At 43.0% G+C, this 17970-nt stretch overlaps 1 protein-coding gene across 1 annotated transcript in view; it reads right to left on the bottom strand.

The window, feature by feature from the left end:
* Positions 1-17970, bottom strand: part of ARHGAP10 (Rho GTPase activating protein 10) — a 2173597-nt gene that overhangs the window by 490505 nt on the left and 1665122 nt on the right. Inside the window, exon 14 of the mRNA XM_044063456.1 lies at positions 3998-4072. Coding sequence (XP_043919391.1) covers positions 3998-4072 — 75 coding nt within the window. The remainder of the gene's footprint in view (positions 1-3997; positions 4073-17970) is intronic.

Raw genomic sequence — 17970 nt, 5'->3', positions numbered from 1 at the left:
TCCTCAGGAGGAGATGCAGATCCTCAGCATCAGAATCATCATCATAGGGAGGTATTGATAATACTGATCAGAAGAGGAATCAGAAGAAATAGAAACCTGATCTGAAGATTCATAATCAGTGTCTTGCCTAGGCCTCTTATCTGGAGGGGGATGGGTACCCCTGATCAAGGTAATAAGGTCTTCAGCCATTTTGATCATCTGCTTTTTAGGCATAGAGGCCTGTGCACGTGGCTCATGCGTCGGTTTTTTAGTTTTAGAAGTTGCTTTTGTCTTTGGTTTTGCAGCTGATGTCAGTTTGATATACAAATGTTGAGGTCTGAATACACCCTCAGAAGTCAGTGCCTGCTCAGCAGCTCCAGACCCATCCGAGGGAGATACATCCGTCGGTCCAATACCTTGAGTATCTTGCAGCATGCCGGACTCCACATGGGTGTCGGTAGAGGCCTGCGACTCGAAGGTAGTGGGCATCAGGGGCTGAGAATGCACCTCACTGAATACCGGCAACTGGCTTAGGAGAAGCTTTGTCGTCAGTTTTGGATCTCGACTGCCTTTCTCTGTCCTTTTCTTTGCATTTTGTAAGTACTCCGATAGTCGGATTGCTATCCGAAGACATTTCTGGGTAGTTAAATCTGTTTCCAAAATACTTTGATGCAAAAATATACTGACGCTTAATAGTGCGTTGTTAAATCTAGCAGAAAACAGACAGCCAGGCACGTTGTGATCAGGGCCTAGGCAAGGAATACAGTATAAATGGAAATCCTTATGAGGTATTTGCTTCCCACAAGTAATACAATTATTAACTTTTTTACATCTGTAAAAAGCAAGAAAAAAGTTTCCTCAATGGGGTACTTAGCTTTAGTGAAGACTTCGGATCTGAAACTCAAATTCGAATCTTTCAGTAGTTGGCCGACCGGCACTTGCGAAATGCTTCTGCGTTGGGCACTGTGCGGCAAGAAAGACTAAAGAAAATGGCATCGGCTGCATGTTTTATACCCCTGACGTCATGGAAGAGAAGACAGCAACCGACGCAGGACCCAAGACTTTGGAATTCAGGCTGACTGAGAGCAACCTGCCAGCAGATTACCCAAATGTAATGGCTGCAACAGTGAAACACGAAGAACATCAGCGTAAACTAACAACCGTAAATACAATAGAGTAATGTATTATGAATTCCATATACATTTTAAATGAAAAATTATTTACATTTATGTTTTTTATTATTATAATTAATTATATTATTATACATCGCATGTATGGATTGGGAAAGTTGATTAATGTATTGTACCATCCTAACATATTTTTGGTTATGGTTTTAGTGTGTATATCTTTAAAAGTATAGGCTTTAAGCTCATTAGGAATTGTTGACGCCAAAAATGTGGATATTTAAGGATCTAATTGTATAATGCTTACGTTCTGATGAAGTCCACTGACATATGGATGAAAGCGCTTAACAAGAGGTTATTTTATTTTTATGTGGAATAAAATTGTGTTTTTACACGAGCGACTCCAGAGGAATTTGTGCTCACAGCGTATTAGATTATCTTCAGTGTTTATAATAATTTATACATGCATCTTCCCTCCAGTTACTTGACTAACTCTCATATTTTTCTGCTTTTGCCAAAAAGTGTTTAACTTGTGCTTCTGTTCTCTGTAACAATGCTGGAATAGGGAGCTGCTAATTTTACCTCAAAAAAAGCTAACGCTCCTCACAACACAGAAGGACAGGCACAAAATGTCTAATTATTAAATACATAGACAAACACTTGAATATCTCTCTCACCCACACACATAGCTTCATACGTATTAAGCAAGCTGGCTTTGAGGGCATTTTAAGCCTAGTCAGTTTCTCTTTTGGTGCTTGAACTAACATATCCCCTTTGGTGCTAGACTGACATTACCCAGAGAATAACAAGGAAAATGCGATAGATAATTTCAGATGACGCATGTGTGAGATAAAGTATTTAGCATCTGACTATCCAGCAGGTGACATAGGGGTTTATTCCTAATTTACTACTATTACTAATTTTCTACTATTATACTGAATGCCAGTAGAGAGGAGCTGGGGGGAGGTTAAGGTGGCAGAGTGGGGATCCTCACCAGGTGACAGTTGAGCCAGCTATGGTCCTGAAAAGATGCAAGTGTAGCAGCAATGTTTGAATAGGATTCCCTCTATGGACATATCCATGTAAATGTTGCCCCACATACCCGAGAAATGTCCTTCAAACTTCAAACCATGGGTGGGGGAAGCATAGCAGCAATCACAAATGTTAGTACAATGCACATGGAAATACTGTTAGTAAGGAAGCACTGCTATGTAACAGGAACATGCAGCATGAAATAAAATGAAAAAAACAATATCATGTGAATCTCATAATTATCTGGGATTCAAGGACATACATCTTACAATAATGACAGTCTTATATGACACAACTTGTGAATTTAAAAGTAAGCTTGAACATACATCATTAAATAGTTGCATTTGCACATTTAATGCAGGAGTTGTAAATGTATGTGTGTGTGTATATACATATATATATATATATATATATATATACATACACATATACATACATACATATTTATATTATTTTTTAAAGTGTTTTTCTTGTTACTATAATTAAGTTGTGACAGAGAAAGGACCACAGAGTTGCACTTCATCCATAACTGTACAATACGTATTCACATCCTAAGTGCAACCCAGTCATGTACAGCATTGTGTATGCAACCTACATGCACTCTATGCATGTATAATATATACATGTAGGGATTTATGCGGTGGTGCAGCGGTAGCGTTGCTGCCTCACAGCAAGAGGTTCTCCCGTTCGATTCTCGGCTTGGGTTGGGAGTGCATTCTGTGTGGAGTCTGCATGTCCTCCCTGCGGTCGAGTGGGCGTTCGAAAGACATGCGTTGAATGGGCGTGCCTTTGTTGAAGGTTGGGCATCGGGCTGGCAACTCGACACATAAAAACCAACTGCCAATCATTAGTGGACCAGAGTTCTGCTGTGGCGACCCCTAACCGGAAAAAGCCGAAAGACAAAGAACAACATGCTATGTGCAGTACATGGATGTGCAATATGTGTACACATGCTTTCTGTATTCCATTTGCATGCATCTTTTGGCAATGGATGCCATTTACACATCACAAGTGTGAAAGTAAAGATGAAAAGAGTAACACTGCTAGTTTCCACATATCTACTGGCATTTTGCAGTGAATGCATGCTTAAGATAAATGCACACTAATCACTTCTTACAGATCTTTGTGTAATTTGAAAACAGACTTTTAACTGAAATTTTTGTAGTGTCATTTTAAAAAGGATAAATGCCCAAACCCACTGTAACTGCAGCTCTGCTTTTTCTTTATCATTAACTTCATTTACCTCTACCTTACTTGTCTTACTGTCTTTCAAATATTACACCTCTGACACCCACTGAAAAACACGTGTTCCATTACTATCTGACTTGTTTACTAATGCAGTTCTGCAACCATGGCTTTATTGAATGCCATCAGTAACACTACAGGCTTTCCAGGAACATCAGAAAAACAATTTAAACAACTGAAACAAGCATAAGTAAATGATGCTAGTAAAGACAACACAAGCAATGAAACTGCTGACTGCAAAATAAACATCATGAAGTGAGGTTTCAGTCGATTCAAACAATGTATATATGCAACTAGGGGGAAGTTCTTAAGCATTTCTTAAAGCCACATAAAAAGTAACCCCTTGTCAAATTTGACTGGTTTCCAGAATTAAATAACATATATCATGTATTCCATCTTAAAGATATCTAAATCTAGTCAGTCAAGCATGAATATTTCAAGGATATGAAAAAGTCCTGGCAATAAAAATAGAGATTTAAATGCCCAGTCAATTTCAAAACATTTGGGCATCTTACGTAACATAAAAACAAGCAGACAGAATCCGTCAAATCTCTTATGATAATTTCACTACACACAGCAGCAACATACTTCCAGACTTACAGTAAGGCAGAACATACCCATTAGTAAATTCAGAAGCCGCTGAATTTTTGAACTGACTCCTCCAACTCTGTATAACCCCTGCTCACTTATACCTGTTTAAAGAGAAACAGAATTAAAATCATGCTCTGCAATAAACACACTCATATATCTTGGAAATGCACTAAAGCACAATGAAAATCCAACAGTATTTTGTCACATTCTGTAATTTTCCTAACAACACACTCACTAAAGCAGTGTGTGTACTGAAAGTTAAACATTTTTAGTAAACTCCCAAGTTAATATTCCCTGTTTTATTTTGGGACCATGGTTTCTAGACAGACAATATAATCACATGAACACTGGTAGTGAAGTCCTTTTGTTTTATGAGAGGCATGTAGAATGTGTCATCTACTTCTACTACTTAATTAAAATAAACAGGAAAGGGGCTTTTTAGTAGCACTCAGAAGACATAATTAGCTTTATAAGCGTCCATGAAGTTCCTGTTCATTTGTATGACAGAGTACAGTCATGTAAAATCTTACCGTTAACTTCTTTTCACTGTTTCAGTATTCATCACCTCTGGGATCTCCTGTTAAGGATAACCCAACATCCAACCAGTATATCAAAGCCTTTATTACCTAGGGAGTATTTGCACATCAGATGTATGCTCCCCGCACAAGCATAGTGCATAAAGGTGACAATGTACACTCCCATTTCAGAACTGAGGTGTCCCAGGAGAACTAGGACCCCCAGTGGAAAGGAGGACATGTGCATCCAGAAAAAAGGAATGAAAGAAGAGGAGGAGAGGAACCTCTCATCCAGTACTAAAAATGCCACCCATTCAAAAAGATGGGAAAAGGGGGCAGGAGGGAGGGAATGAATACAGCAAGAGTGAAAAGAAGGCATCTACTGTTATGGTACGATTTTACACATCTGTACTATGCCCTTCCATATCACCATGCTCCAGAAACCCATGCAGGACAGCCTTGGCAAAACCTACCCTGGTCCTGGAAATGACATCTGATTTGTAATGTTTTGCACGAGTTTGCACTGAAGACCAAGTACAGCTTCAGGGATGGAGTTGGTGTCCAAAAGTACAGTTGTGTACACTTACCATAAATGTAGATGTTCAAGTGTATTCACTGTTGCAGTCATTACATTTGGGTAATCTGCTTGCAGTAGCCTGTAATTCGGATACCCTTCTTGCAGAAGTGATTGCGAAAAGTAAAGCCGTTTTCCAGGAAAGGAATATTAAATCTGCAGTAGCAGCTGGCTCGAAAGGAGGAAAAGTGAGTTTCTCCAAGACAAAGTTAAGGTCCCAGGCTGGAGTTGGAGCTCTCCTGGGTGGCCTTAAATTTTTGGCCCCTCTGAGGAACTGCTTGAGCAGTGGGTGAGAGAAGATGGGAGGCTCTGTGCTATTGTGAGCTGAAATGGCTGAGGCATGAATTTTGATGCAGGAAAAGACGAGCCCTTATGAAGCATCTCAGTCAAGTATTGTAGAATCTGAGGTAAACTGGGCACTGCTGCGCTCAACCCTTTAGACTGATTCCAGGCACAAAATCTTTTCCATTTTGCAGCATACGATTTTCTAGTACTAGGCCTCCTTGCCTCTAAAATGATATCCATCACTGATTTACTGAGGGATGTTAAAGGAGAGATTAGGTAATTAGCCAGGCTGCTAGGTTCAGGGTTTGCAGCTGAAGGTGCAGAATCTGGTTCTCCTGCTGAGACAACAGGGAAGGAGTCTGAGGCAGGTGTCATGGGGCCAAGAGGGACACACTGCGCAGGAGGGTGTACCAGTGTTGGCATGGCCAGTCTGGTGCAGTTAAAATCGTCCTTGGCTTGTCCTGTTTGATCTTTAGTAGTACCTTGGAGAGCAGAGGCAGAGGAGGAAAGGCATAAACTGACAGTTTTTTCCATCTGAAGGATAAAGCATCCACTTTCCAAGCTAGCCTGTGGGGAATCCTTGTGCAAAATTTGTCCAACTGAGGGTTCTGGGGGGAGGCAAACAGGTCTATATCTGGGCTCCCCCATTTGCTTGTCACCCCCATTTGCTTGTCAACATGTTGAAAATCCTTGGTTCCAGTTTTCACTCGTGTGGGTCCATGATGTTTCTGCTTAGTCGGTCTGCCAGTGTATTTAGTTTTCCTGGCAGGAATTGAGCTTGTAGATTCACTTGGTAGCTCAAGGCTGTGTTCCACAATGCCATGGCTAGTCTGCAGAGGGGGGTAAGAATGTGTACCCCCCCACCTGTTTATGTACCACATGACAGTGATGTTGTCCATCTTTACCATTAGTGGTCCTGGAAGAATGTGGTCCTTGAAGGCTGTCAGAGCATCCTGTACAGCTAACATTTCCTTTTGATTTATGTGCAGGTGCATTTGACTTGGGTTCCATTTGCCCTGAATGCACTTCCCTACCAGGTGAGCCCCCCATGCATAGTCTGATGCATCTGTTGTTAAGGTTTGGGCAGCAGGGGTACTGTGAATGATAGTCCCCTGTTTTGGTGGCAAGCCTCTGCCCACCAAAGGAACTCTAGGCATAGGCAAGGTACGATAGGAATCATTGCTTCTAGATCCCGTGAATGTTGACACCATAGGCCTTTGAGATATCATTGTAGTTTCCTCATATGCAGCCTTGCATATGGAATTAGAAGAATGCAGGAGGCTATGAACCCCAAGGCTTGCAGTATATTTGCCTTGCAGATAACTGGGTTTTTGTGGCTACTTGTTTGAAGTAGGTTGTCAAATTAATCCGTTTCCCTGGCAGGAGGAAAGCCATCTAGGAAGTTGTATTCAAGCTTGCTCCCAGGAATGTAATTTGTTGACAGGGTACCAAGTGTGATTTCTTTTCATTTATGGTGTACCCCAGACATGTCAGCACCCTTTGAACAAAGGCCAGATGATTTAAAAGTATGTCCTGGCTTTCTGCCTGAATTAGACAATTGTCCAAGTATGGGTATATCTGAATATTTCTTTGCCTGCAAAATGCAATGACTGGAGCTGGGCACTTTGTGAATACCCTGGGCGCAGTAGATAAACCAAAGGGCAGTGCAGAGAACTGATAGTGCATGTAGCCTGCTTTGAAGCATAGGTATCTTCTGCAAGACTCCCTGATAGGGATGTGCAGGTATGCTTCTTTTAAGTCTAGTGTTGCCAACCATGCATCTTTGCCTAGCATAGGAAGCAGCTGGTGAAGAGTCAGCATTTTGAATTTTGGAATCACCACAAAGGTGTTTAGAGTAGAAAGGTCCAGGATAGGACGCCATATATTGCCTTTTCTCGGTACCAGGAAAAGTCTCGAATAGAAACCTTGTCCTTTTTCCTCTTCTGGTACCAACTGAATAGCCCCCATGCTTAAGAGAGAGAGAGTACTTGATTTTGGGCCTCTGCCCACTGATTTGGGGGTAGATCTGGCCACCTGCTTGGTGTTGGTAATGTGTGGAAGTGAAATCTGTATCCTTGGGACACTATATTTAAAAACCCATTTGTCCTGGGTAATGAGTTCCCAGTTTTTGGCCTGCAGACCGATCTTTCTGCCTAAAGGAGCATTCAGTTGGGAAGTGCTTGGAAGTTTTAAAAGCAAGTCATTGAGACAGTTTTCCATAGGGGGGAGTCTTACTACTCCCAGATTTGGGTACAGAAATCCTCCACTTCTTAGTCTTGTGTGTCCCCTGGGACTGAAATCTGGGGTTTCTGGTGTGTCTGTGTTTGACTTGAGAAGACCTGGAAGGGGCTGGAAAAGACCTTAGAGGGCCAATGCCTACTAAATCTAGGAGGCTGAACTTGCAAGAAATCTAACAGTTTGCATACATTTAGCTTTATCTTCCATCTTTTTAAGAACTTCCTCACTTTGTTGCCAAACAGGCAGTCCTGATTTAAGGGAGCATCCAACAGTTTAGCTTTAACATGATCAGACAAAGATTGCTCCTTAAGCCAAGCATGCCTTCTGAGCACAGAACCAGTAATACCAGCCCTGCAAGACGCCTCTAATGAATCAAATCCACATTGCAAAATATGTTTACCAACCTGTACAGCAGAATGCATTAAATCCTGTAATTCTTTATTTTCAGCACAGTCAGGAATCAACATCATTTTCTGTTTAAGCAACCCAATAACATGTTGTTGATACTTTAACATATGAAACTGGCAGTTTAAAGCCCTAATGACCAAGGTTGCAGAAGTGTAAACCTTCTTACCCCATCTATCCAGTGCCCTGGAGTCTCTATCAGAAGGGGTAGGATTTTTAGCAGTAGAAGCCTTAATGCCCTTGGGTACCTGTGAAATAGTGTCTGGATCTGCAATATGATTTTTAAAAAGAAACCTGTGTGAATCAGGAACCCTGTAATATCTGTCAGGTTTTCTGGGAGCAGGAGGCAAAGAATCAGGGGCCAAACTAGATTCCGAAAACGCATCATCAACAATGTCTAGTACAGGAGGTATAGCTAAAAGGCCTATGTTGAGGCAGGAGTAAGAAATCCCTAAGCCTCTTTTTTGAATAAGAAAAATCCTGGCTTTCCCAGTGAAAATGCTCCCTTAGAGTATGTAAGGTTTCACCAAAAGAAAAATCCTCTGCAGGAGAAGCAGAGGGAATAGAGTCCTCTGCATCAGAATCCTCATAAGTTGATAAGGGCAAATCCAGATCATCAGAAGAATCAGAAAAATCAGAATCCTGGTCAGAAGATTCATAAACAACTTCAGTCCTAGGTCTCTTAGAAGGGGGAGGTTGGCTTCCCCTGAATAAAGTTATAAGACCTTCAGCCATTCTTATAATTTGTTTTTTAGGCCTAGAGGCCTGAGCATGCAGCCTGTGCGTCAGTTTCTCAGGCATGGTTCGAGATTTAGGCCTTAATGAAGAAGGAGGCGTGGGTTTAATATGCAAGTCCATAGGCCTGAATACACCCTCAAAAGCCGGCTCCTGCACAGCGGCTCCGGACCCATCCAAGGTAGAGACATCCGCAGGTTCCAAAGTTGAAGCATTTAGCAGCATACCTGGCTCCAAATGGGTCTCAGTAGAGGCCTGCGCATCAGAAGTGGCGGGTATCAGGGGCTGTAAAAATGCCTCACTGAGTACCGGTGAACTGGTCACTGGCTTAGGAGAAGCATCGTTGGCGGCTTTGGACCTAGGCGGCCTGTCTGTGTCTATATCTTTTCATTTTTTCGGAATCCCGGTAGTCGGATGGCTAACTGATGACATTTCTGGATAATTAAACAGAGAACCGAAATATTTAGAGGCGAAAATATACCGACGATGGATAGTGTGCTGATTAAATAAAGCACAAAACCGACAGCAAGGTACGTCGTGGTCAGCGCCCAGGCAAGGAATACTGTACGAATGAAAATCTTTGTGAGGTATTTGCTTTCCACAAGTAATGCAATTATTAACTTTTACTGACATCGGTAAGGAGCAAGAAAAAGTTTCCCCAATGGGGTACTTAGCTTTAGTTGAAGACTGGTTCTGAAACTCGAAAACAAAAATTTCAGGAGTCAGCCGACCGGCACTTGGGAACTGCTTCTGCTTTGGGCACCGTACAGCAAGAAAGAGGGGGGTAATGACATCGGCTGCATGTTTTATACCCCTGATGACCTGACGTCACGGAAGAAGGGACAGCATCCGACGCAGGACCCAAGACTTTGTTAAACAGGCCAACTGAGGGCTACTGCAAGCAGATAACCCAAATGTAATGACTGCAACAGTGAAACACGAAGAACCTCCTATGAAGAAAACTCCCAGTGAGGCCACTGCTCAAGTAGAGTGAGCCCTGAAGGAAGCAGACACTTTCTTGCCACAAAAAGAATAACAAAAAGAAATGGTCTTGGAAATCCATGAGGGGATTGTTTGCTTACAAACTGCCAATACCAATGTGCTGGTATGAAAAGAAACAAAAAGATGACAAGATTTATGAAAGGCTTTAGTTTTGTCTAAATAATATCTGAGCTGTCTATGAAAATCCAAAAGTATGCAGAACCTTCTCACTAGCAAATTGCGGAGAAGAGAAAAAAGAAGGAAGCTGGATAGACTAATTAAGGAACAGCTCATTAACCACCTTGGGCATAAAAGAAGGATTTGTATGGACAGACACCCTGTCTCTATGAAAAAGAAAAGGAGGGATCACCATCAAGGCCTGTAGCTCAGATACCCTTCTGGCAGAGGTTAAAGCAACCAATAAAACAGTCTTCCGAGTGCAATGTGACAAAGAAGAAAAAGAATAAGCAGCAGCAGGCTCAAAAGGAGACTAAGTGATCTTTTCAAGGACAAAATTAAGATCCCAAGGAGGAGGAATGGGCTTTCTTGGTGGTCTAATATGAAGGACACCTTTAAGAAACCACTTGACTTCAAACCTACAGGCCAAAGGAGGAGTAAGTGAGAGACGGGCAGAAATGGCTGAAAAGTGTGCTTTCACTAAAGAATATGCCAACCCAGGATGCAGCAGTTCATACAGGTATGAAAAGACCAAGGGGACACCAAACATAAAATATCTTCCATTTGGACATATATGATCTTCTGGTATTGGGTTTCTTGCCCTCCTGCAGGACCCTAGGCACATCCTCAGAAAACTGGTGTCAGAAAGGGATCAAAACCCTATCATCCAAAGCATCAGGTGAAGCTTGGACAGATGAGAGTGAAGGAGGGTGCCTTTGTCCCATGTTAGAAGATCAATGTGGTGAGCTAACTTGTGTTGATTGCCCCTGGCCAGATGGAATAAGAGGTGGAACTAGTGCTGTCTAGGTCAAAAGGGAGTCACCGAAAGATTTTTTTTTGGATAGTCCTTTTCGATTTTGTGAGGGACCCATGGAAAAAGAGGAAAGGCACAGAGGAACATTCCCTTCCAAGAAAAAGATAAGCTGTCACCTTACAAGCCAAAGGACTTCAAATTCATAATTGAGGGGGGTTGTCTGTTCAGTAGGGAGGCAAACAGATGATCTACTTGAAGAATATCCCACCAATGAACTAAGGTCAGAAACACATCTATGTGAAGCATCTATTTGTGAGGCTGTGCACTAGACCTGCTGAGACAATCTACCACAAGACTGTACTCTGAAGGTATACAGACTGCCTGTAGGTTGACCTGCAGATTGATGGCCATTTCCCATGCTTGAAGAGCCAGTCTGTAAAGAAGGTAGGACCTAATGCTCCTTTGTTTGTTGATATGCCACATGACTGTGGTGTTGTTCATAAAAACCTTCAAGAGACCAGGGACCAGAGAGCATGGAAAGCTTGAAAGGCCAGAATGAAAGCCTGCATTTCTTTGATGTTAATGTGAACCATCCTCTGCTGAGAGGGCCAAAGGCCCTGTATCTTCAGAGCACCTGAAGTGGCTTCCCACCCCAGCTCTGATGCATCTGTAAAGAGTTCCTCAGATGGCTGAGGAGGGTGGAAAGGAACACCTGGATTGACAGATAGCTGCTGAATCCACTAGTGAAATTCCACTCCGAGACAAGGGAGCAGGAGAATGCGATGGTCTAGCTTATGCACGTGTTGCAGCTATATTAATTTCAGGTACCACTAAAACTTCATCATAGGAAGCCTGGACCAGGGAAGCTTGGGCACAGTGGAGGCCTCAGAGCCCTAAGAAACTCTCTGGCTGGAAGAGAGGACACAGGAAGCAGAGACAGGAAATAATTTGTGAGGGACAACATCTTGGAGGCAGGAAGAGATGCCAGCATTGGAACAATCTGGAACCTGCAGCCTAGAAAAATGTGGTCCTGAGATGGAGTCAGCATTGACTTCTGATGGTTGACAGTTAACCCCAGGCTGTGCAAAAGAAGCTGGGTAAAATGAAAATCCTACACCAGCTTGGAATAAGAAGCAAGAAGTCACCAAGATAAAGAAATACTGGAATGTGCTGAAGCTTTCAAAAGGCAACTACAGGCGCTAGACATTTGAACATTTTTGGGACTGTTGAAAACCCAAAGAGCAAAGCAGAGAACTGAAAATGAGAGGAACGAACAGAACAATGCAAATATTTCCAGAACAGGGATGTAAAGGCAAGTGTCCTTGAGATCCAAGGAAATTGGAAAGGCCTGTGGGAGCAACAGAGGACACAGAGTCTGAAGACAGAGCATTTGGAAGCAAGGCATTAAGAGAAAGGTGTTCAGTATGGAAAGCTCTTAGCCCCTCCTTTCTGGGTACCAGAAGCATCCTGGAGTAAAAACCCAAACCCCTCCATCTGTGGAAATGGGTGAATGGTAGCCTTGTCTAGCAGACCTTGCAACACTTCTGGAAAATGAGAAAGATGTTCTACAGGGGTTGGGGAATACCAGGAAAAGAGGGAAGGGTTTTCCAGGTCAGAAAGTATCCCTGCCTAATAATGGTGAGAACTCAGTTGTCTGTGGTAATTACCTGCCAAACTGGAGGAGAAAGAGAAAGCATGAGGGACAAGGGAACCTGGCTGACAGGAAGGGAGGGCAGACAGTCAGATAGCTGAAGATTTGTCAGGAAAGGACTGCTACTGTGGTCTGAGTGTTTGTGTAGGCTTACCAGAAAGAATATACTTGGAACCTTCTTACCTTTGGAAGACAGTCTAGGCAGTCTAGCTAAAAAGCAGTCTTACTGGAATAGTTCTTCTGAAACTTGGGGATAGGTGCGACACAAATCTGTCTGAAATCTTTTATGACCTTACCTTGATAATGTAATGACTTGAAAATGTCAGCCACAGCAGTACCAAATAAATTCTGGTTATCCAAGGGAGCATCCAAAACTTTTCTTTTGATATTATCTGGCAAAACCTGAAGGTTAAGCCAGGAAGAGGGCCTCATCACAGAGGCAGCAGCCCTAGAAGGGGTTGCATTTAATACAGTGATAGACAACCTCAGAGATGGACCTGAGCAAGAAGTGAGCTGAGGCTTTACCCTCAGAGTCAGGCATTTCAGAAACAATCTTTCCAATCTGGGAAAGAAGAGACAGGATGTACCATGTCCTATGGGTCTGGCAATTGATGGACTTGAATGCTAAAATAGCCGGAGTAAACCTTTTTACCAAGACTTTCCATGGTTCTACGGCTCTTGTCTGAAGGAAGAAGCTTGGAAGAAGGCAAGAGCCTAGAAGGCTTTTCAAGAGATTTAAAAATCATTGCATTATCAGAGGAGGGGTTCCTGCACAAGAACTTGCAGTCATCTAGTACCTTATAGAGCTTGTCAGGTTTCTTGGGAGCTGGAGGCTGAGAATACAGTGTTAGGGAAGCAGCAGATAAAGTATCTAATAGAGCAGCCAACACAAGGGAGACAAAGTACAGTTGTGTACACTTACCATAAATGTAGATGTTCGAGTGTCTTCACTGTTGCAGTCATGACTGTAGGGTTCTCCCCTGCCGGCAGGCAGTCCTCGGTTGGCCAGAATCCCAAAGTCTGGGTCCGGCGTCGGCTGCTCAGCCATACTCCCTGACGTCAGAGTGCCAGGAGTATAAAGCTGACAGCCGACGCCATGTTCTCCAGTTTTTCTTGCCCCAGATGTCAGGTGTTCCAAAATGAGTAAGATCCCATACCCTTTGCAAATACACCTCAGAAGAAGGGTGAAAAAAGGAACCACACAAAATAAAAAATTAGAGGGGACAGGAGAGAGGGAAACCCAGACTGCAACAGTGAAGACACTCGAACATCTACATTTATGGTAAGTGTACACAACTGTACTATGTTCATCGTGTTTCACTGTTGCAGTCATGACTGTAGGGTTGAATCCCAAAGCAGAATAAAAGGGAGGTGGTCATAAAGTAGAGGGGATGGCTAAAAGGCCCTGCAAGACTGCAGAAGCAAAGCCTGCCCTAGACTTAGAGTAAAGAGGTAGATTGTAGTGCTTAGAAAAAGTATGCACTGAACTCCAAGTTGCAGCTTCCAAAATGTCCATGGTAGGAACTCCCCTGAGGAAGGCAGCTGAAGTGGCAGCAGCTCTGGTAGAGTGAGTCCTTATACTCCCTGGGATTTTCTTTCCATGGTATGAATAGCAAAATCTGATTCCATGAGCAATCCATTTAGAAATGGTCTGTTTTGAAATAGCTTTACCTTGGGAACTTGAAGCATAAGAAACAAACAATTGCTCTGATTTCCCGATGTCCTTGGTTCTGTCCAGGTAAAAACGTAGTTGTCTGTGTACATCCAAGGAATGCAAGATCCTTTCCCCCTTATTTTGAGGAGTGGGGAAAAAAGTTGGCAAGTGAATAGTTTGATTTAAAGCCACTTTGGAAACCACCTTAGGCAAGAATGTAGGATTAGTCCTTAAAGACACCCTGTCTTGAAAAATAACATAAGGTTCCACAGCCATGAGAGCTTGCAACTCCGAAACTCTCCTGGCAGAGGTCAGAGCTAACAGGATGGCTGTCTTTCAAGATAAAAACTTGATGTCAGATGTGGCAGCAGGCTCAAAAGGAGGTAAGGTGAGTTTTTCCAAAACATAGTTGAGATCCCAAGCAGGAATGGATGGAGATCTAGGGGGCCTTAAGTTCTTAGCTCCTCTGAGAAACTGCCTCATGAGCTGGTGGGAAAAGATTGGAGGGTCTGTATTATAATGAGCAGAAATAGCAGAGGCATGTATCTTTATGGAAGAGAAAGAGACCCTTATGTAACAGGTCTGTCAGGTAAAGTAAAATCAGAGGAATGTTAGGAATAAGAGTATCTGAATCCTGAGCCTGCATCCAGGAACAAAATCTTTTCCATTTTCCTGCATAAGATTTTCTAGTGCTAGGACGTCTGGCTTCTAAAATCACATCCATAACCTGCTTGGGTAGGAGAGAATGAATCATAGACCCTGGATTAACCAGGCCGCCAGGCTGAGAGTTTTGACATGGGAGTGCAAAACCTGACCCTGGTGTTGGGACAGAAGGTTCGGAGTCTGTGGTAAAACCCAAGGGGGCTTCAGACAAAGGTTTTTCAGTGTTGGGTACCAAAACTGTCGAGGCCAATATGGGGCCAGCAAGATTATCATCTTGGGCTTGTCCTGTTTGATCGTTAATAATACCCATGGAAGAGGAGGTAGAGGCGGGAAGGCATACCCTGAGAGGTTTCTCCAACTGAATGATAGTGCATCCACTTTCCAAGCTAGTTCGTGGAATGTCCTGGTGCAAAAAATCTGTAGTTGATGATTGAGGTGGGATGCAAAGAGGTCAATGTGAGGGCATCCCCAGACTGCTGTAATCATCTTGAATATTTCGGTGTCCAGCATCCATTCATATGGGTCTGACAGGTTTATGCTCAGACTGTCTGCCAGAAAGTTTTGCTTCCCTGGTAGAAACTGAGCTTGAAGGCCCAGCTTGCAAGCTAGAGCGGTGTTCCATAGATTCATGGCTAGTCTGCAAAGGGGATAGGAATGAGATCCCCCTTGCTTGTTTATGTACCACATAACTGTGGTGTTGTCTGTCCGTATCAGTAGTTGTCCTGGTTGTAGAAGATTCCTGAAGGCCAATAGAGCTTTCTGAATGGCTAACATTTCCTTTAAATTGATATGCAGGTGCTTCTGATCCTTTGTCCAAAGGCCCTGCAGATAGTTGCCCTGAAAATGAGCTCCCCATGCATAATCTGAGGCGTCCGTGGTTAGTATCTGAGTGGCTGGAGGCAGACTGAAGGGTTTTCCTTTGTTTAGAGTACATGCCTCAGACCACCAAAGGAATTCCTTCTGAAGACAAGGCAGGACGGTGATCTGTATGTCTAAACTGTGGCAATGCTGAGACCATACACTTTTTAGGTACCACTGTATTTTCCTCATATGTAGTCTTGCATATGGTACGAGAAGGATGCAGGAGGCCATGTAACCCAAAGCCTGCAGGAATTTCCTTGCAGATAGCTGAGTTAATGTTGCCAAGGTTTTGAAAGTTGAAGTCAGCTGTAATTGTTTTTCATATGTAAGAAATGCCATCTGGGTTGTTGTGTTTAGAAAAGCACCCAGAAAAATTATCTGTTGTGAGGGTGTCAAATTTGACTTTTTTATGTTTACAGTGAATCCCAGGAACTTGAGAAGATTCTGAACAAATTCTAGATGCTGGAGTAAGACATCCTTGCTGTCTCCCTGAATAAGACAGTCGTCCAGATAAGGGTAAATTTGAATTCCCTTGAGTCTGCAATAAGCTACTACTGGAACCAGGCATTTGGTGAAGACCCTGGGCGCAGTAGACAATCCAAAGGGCAGCACAGAGAATTGATAGTGCCTCGATCCGGCCTTGAACCTGAGGTATTTTCTGCATTCCTGCCTGATGGGAATGTGTAAATATGCCTCCTTTAAATCCAAAGTTATCATCCATGCATTTTTGGTCAGCATTGGAAGTAGCTGCTGTAGAGTAAGCATCTTGAATTTTGGTATCTCGAGAAAAGTGTTCAAGACTGACAGATTCAGAATGGGTCTCCATGAATTTTGCTTTCTGGGAACTAGAAAGAGCCTTGAGTAAAAACCTTGTCCCATCTCTGAAAGTGGAACCAGTTCTATGGCTTTCATAGCCAAGAAAGCTTCCACTTGGTTTAAGGCCTCTAACCATTGATGTTTTGGAAGATCTGGCCATCCACTTGGTCTTGGTAGGGTATGAAAATGGAATTTGTAACCTCTTGAAACCACATCCAGAACCCACTTGTCTTGGGTTATACGAGTCCAATTTAGGTGAAAAAGAGAAAGTTTTCCTCCGAGAGGGGCTTCCAGGCAAGAAGTTCCTGCAGCCCAACAGAGGGAGTCATTGAGTCTGTTTTCTATGAGCTTGCGACCTGTCCTCTCCTCCCCTAGGGGTGGAAGCAGTCCACTGTCTTGGTCTATAAGAGGCTTGCGTTTGAGGCCTTCCTCGGGAGCGTCTGTATCTACCCACCTCTGAGGCCTGTCTGAATTGGGAAAGGACCAATTTTTTGTAGGCCAATTCCTACTAAATCTGGGTGGCTGTACTTGTAAGAAATCTTTAACTGTTTGCATGGATTTTGCCTTGTCCTCCATCTTCTTTATCACCTCTTCATCTTTAGATCCAAACAAAACATTATGTTGAACAGGAGCATCCAATAATTTAGCTTTTACTTGATCTGGCAAGTTTTGTTCCTTTAACCATGCATGCCTTCTAAGGACTGTGCCAGAGGCAGCAGCCCTACAAGAAGCCTCCAAGGCATCAAATCCACAGTGTAAACCATGCTTCCCAACTTGTTCAGTGGCATGCATTAAGTCATGTAATTCCTTATCATCTGCACAGGCGGAAATGGAAGTTAGCTTTTGTTTTAAAACAGACAGAAGAAATTGCTGGTATTTCAGCATATGAAACTGACAGTTTAAAGCCCTAATAGATAAAGTAGCAAAAGTGTACACTTTTTTGCCCCATCTTTCTAAAGATCTGGAATCCTTCTCAGTGGGAATGGGGTTTTTAGCAGAAGCGGCCTTAACCCCCTTAGGACCCTGAGAAATGGTTTCAGGATCAGCAGTAGGATTCTTGTATAAAAACTGGTGGGAATCAGGAACCCTACAATATCTGTCTGGCTTAACAGGAGCTGGAGGAAAAGAGTCAAAGGAGTTAAGTTAGCCTCCGAAAAAACATCATCCACAATATCCAAAATAGGAGGAATAGCCAGGGGTTTATGTTGGGGAAGAAGAAGAAGAAAATCCCTTAGTCTTTTCTTAGATTCTGAGTACTCCTGTCCTTCCCAGTGAAAATGTTCCCTCATTTCATGCAAAGTTTCCCCAAAAGAGAAATCCTCAGGGGAAGAAGCTGAAGGAATGGATTCCTCAGCATCAGAATCCTCATAAGGAGGGAAAGAATATTCCTGGTCAGAAGATGAAACTGAAGAAACAGAAGCCTGATCAGAGGAGTCATAATATACTTCCTGCCTTGGCCTTTTATCTGGAGGGGGATGTGAACCCCTAATCATAGTAAGTAAGTCCTCCGCCATCTTAAGTAACTGTTTCTGAGACTTGGTTGCCGGATCTGAAGAGGCCTGGGCTGCAGTCTTTGATTTGGAAGGAGTCTTTGCCTTTGTCTTTGCCTTTATTAAAAGCTGAGTAGGCCTGAAAACCCCTTCGGAAGCCGGTACCTGCACAGCGTCTCCGGACCCATCCGAAGGAGTAT

The sequence above is a fragment of the Protopterus annectens genome, chromosome 2.part1, assembly GCF_019279795.1.
Source record: "Protopterus annectens isolate FY-2018-M chromosome 2.part1, PAN1.0, whole genome shotgun sequence".
Lineage (NCBI taxonomy): Eukaryota > Metazoa > Chordata > Ceratodontiformes > Protopteridae > Protopterus > Protopterus annectens.
Note: the sequence above shows the minus strand (reverse complement) of the source record. Positions and strands in the feature narration are given on the sequence as shown.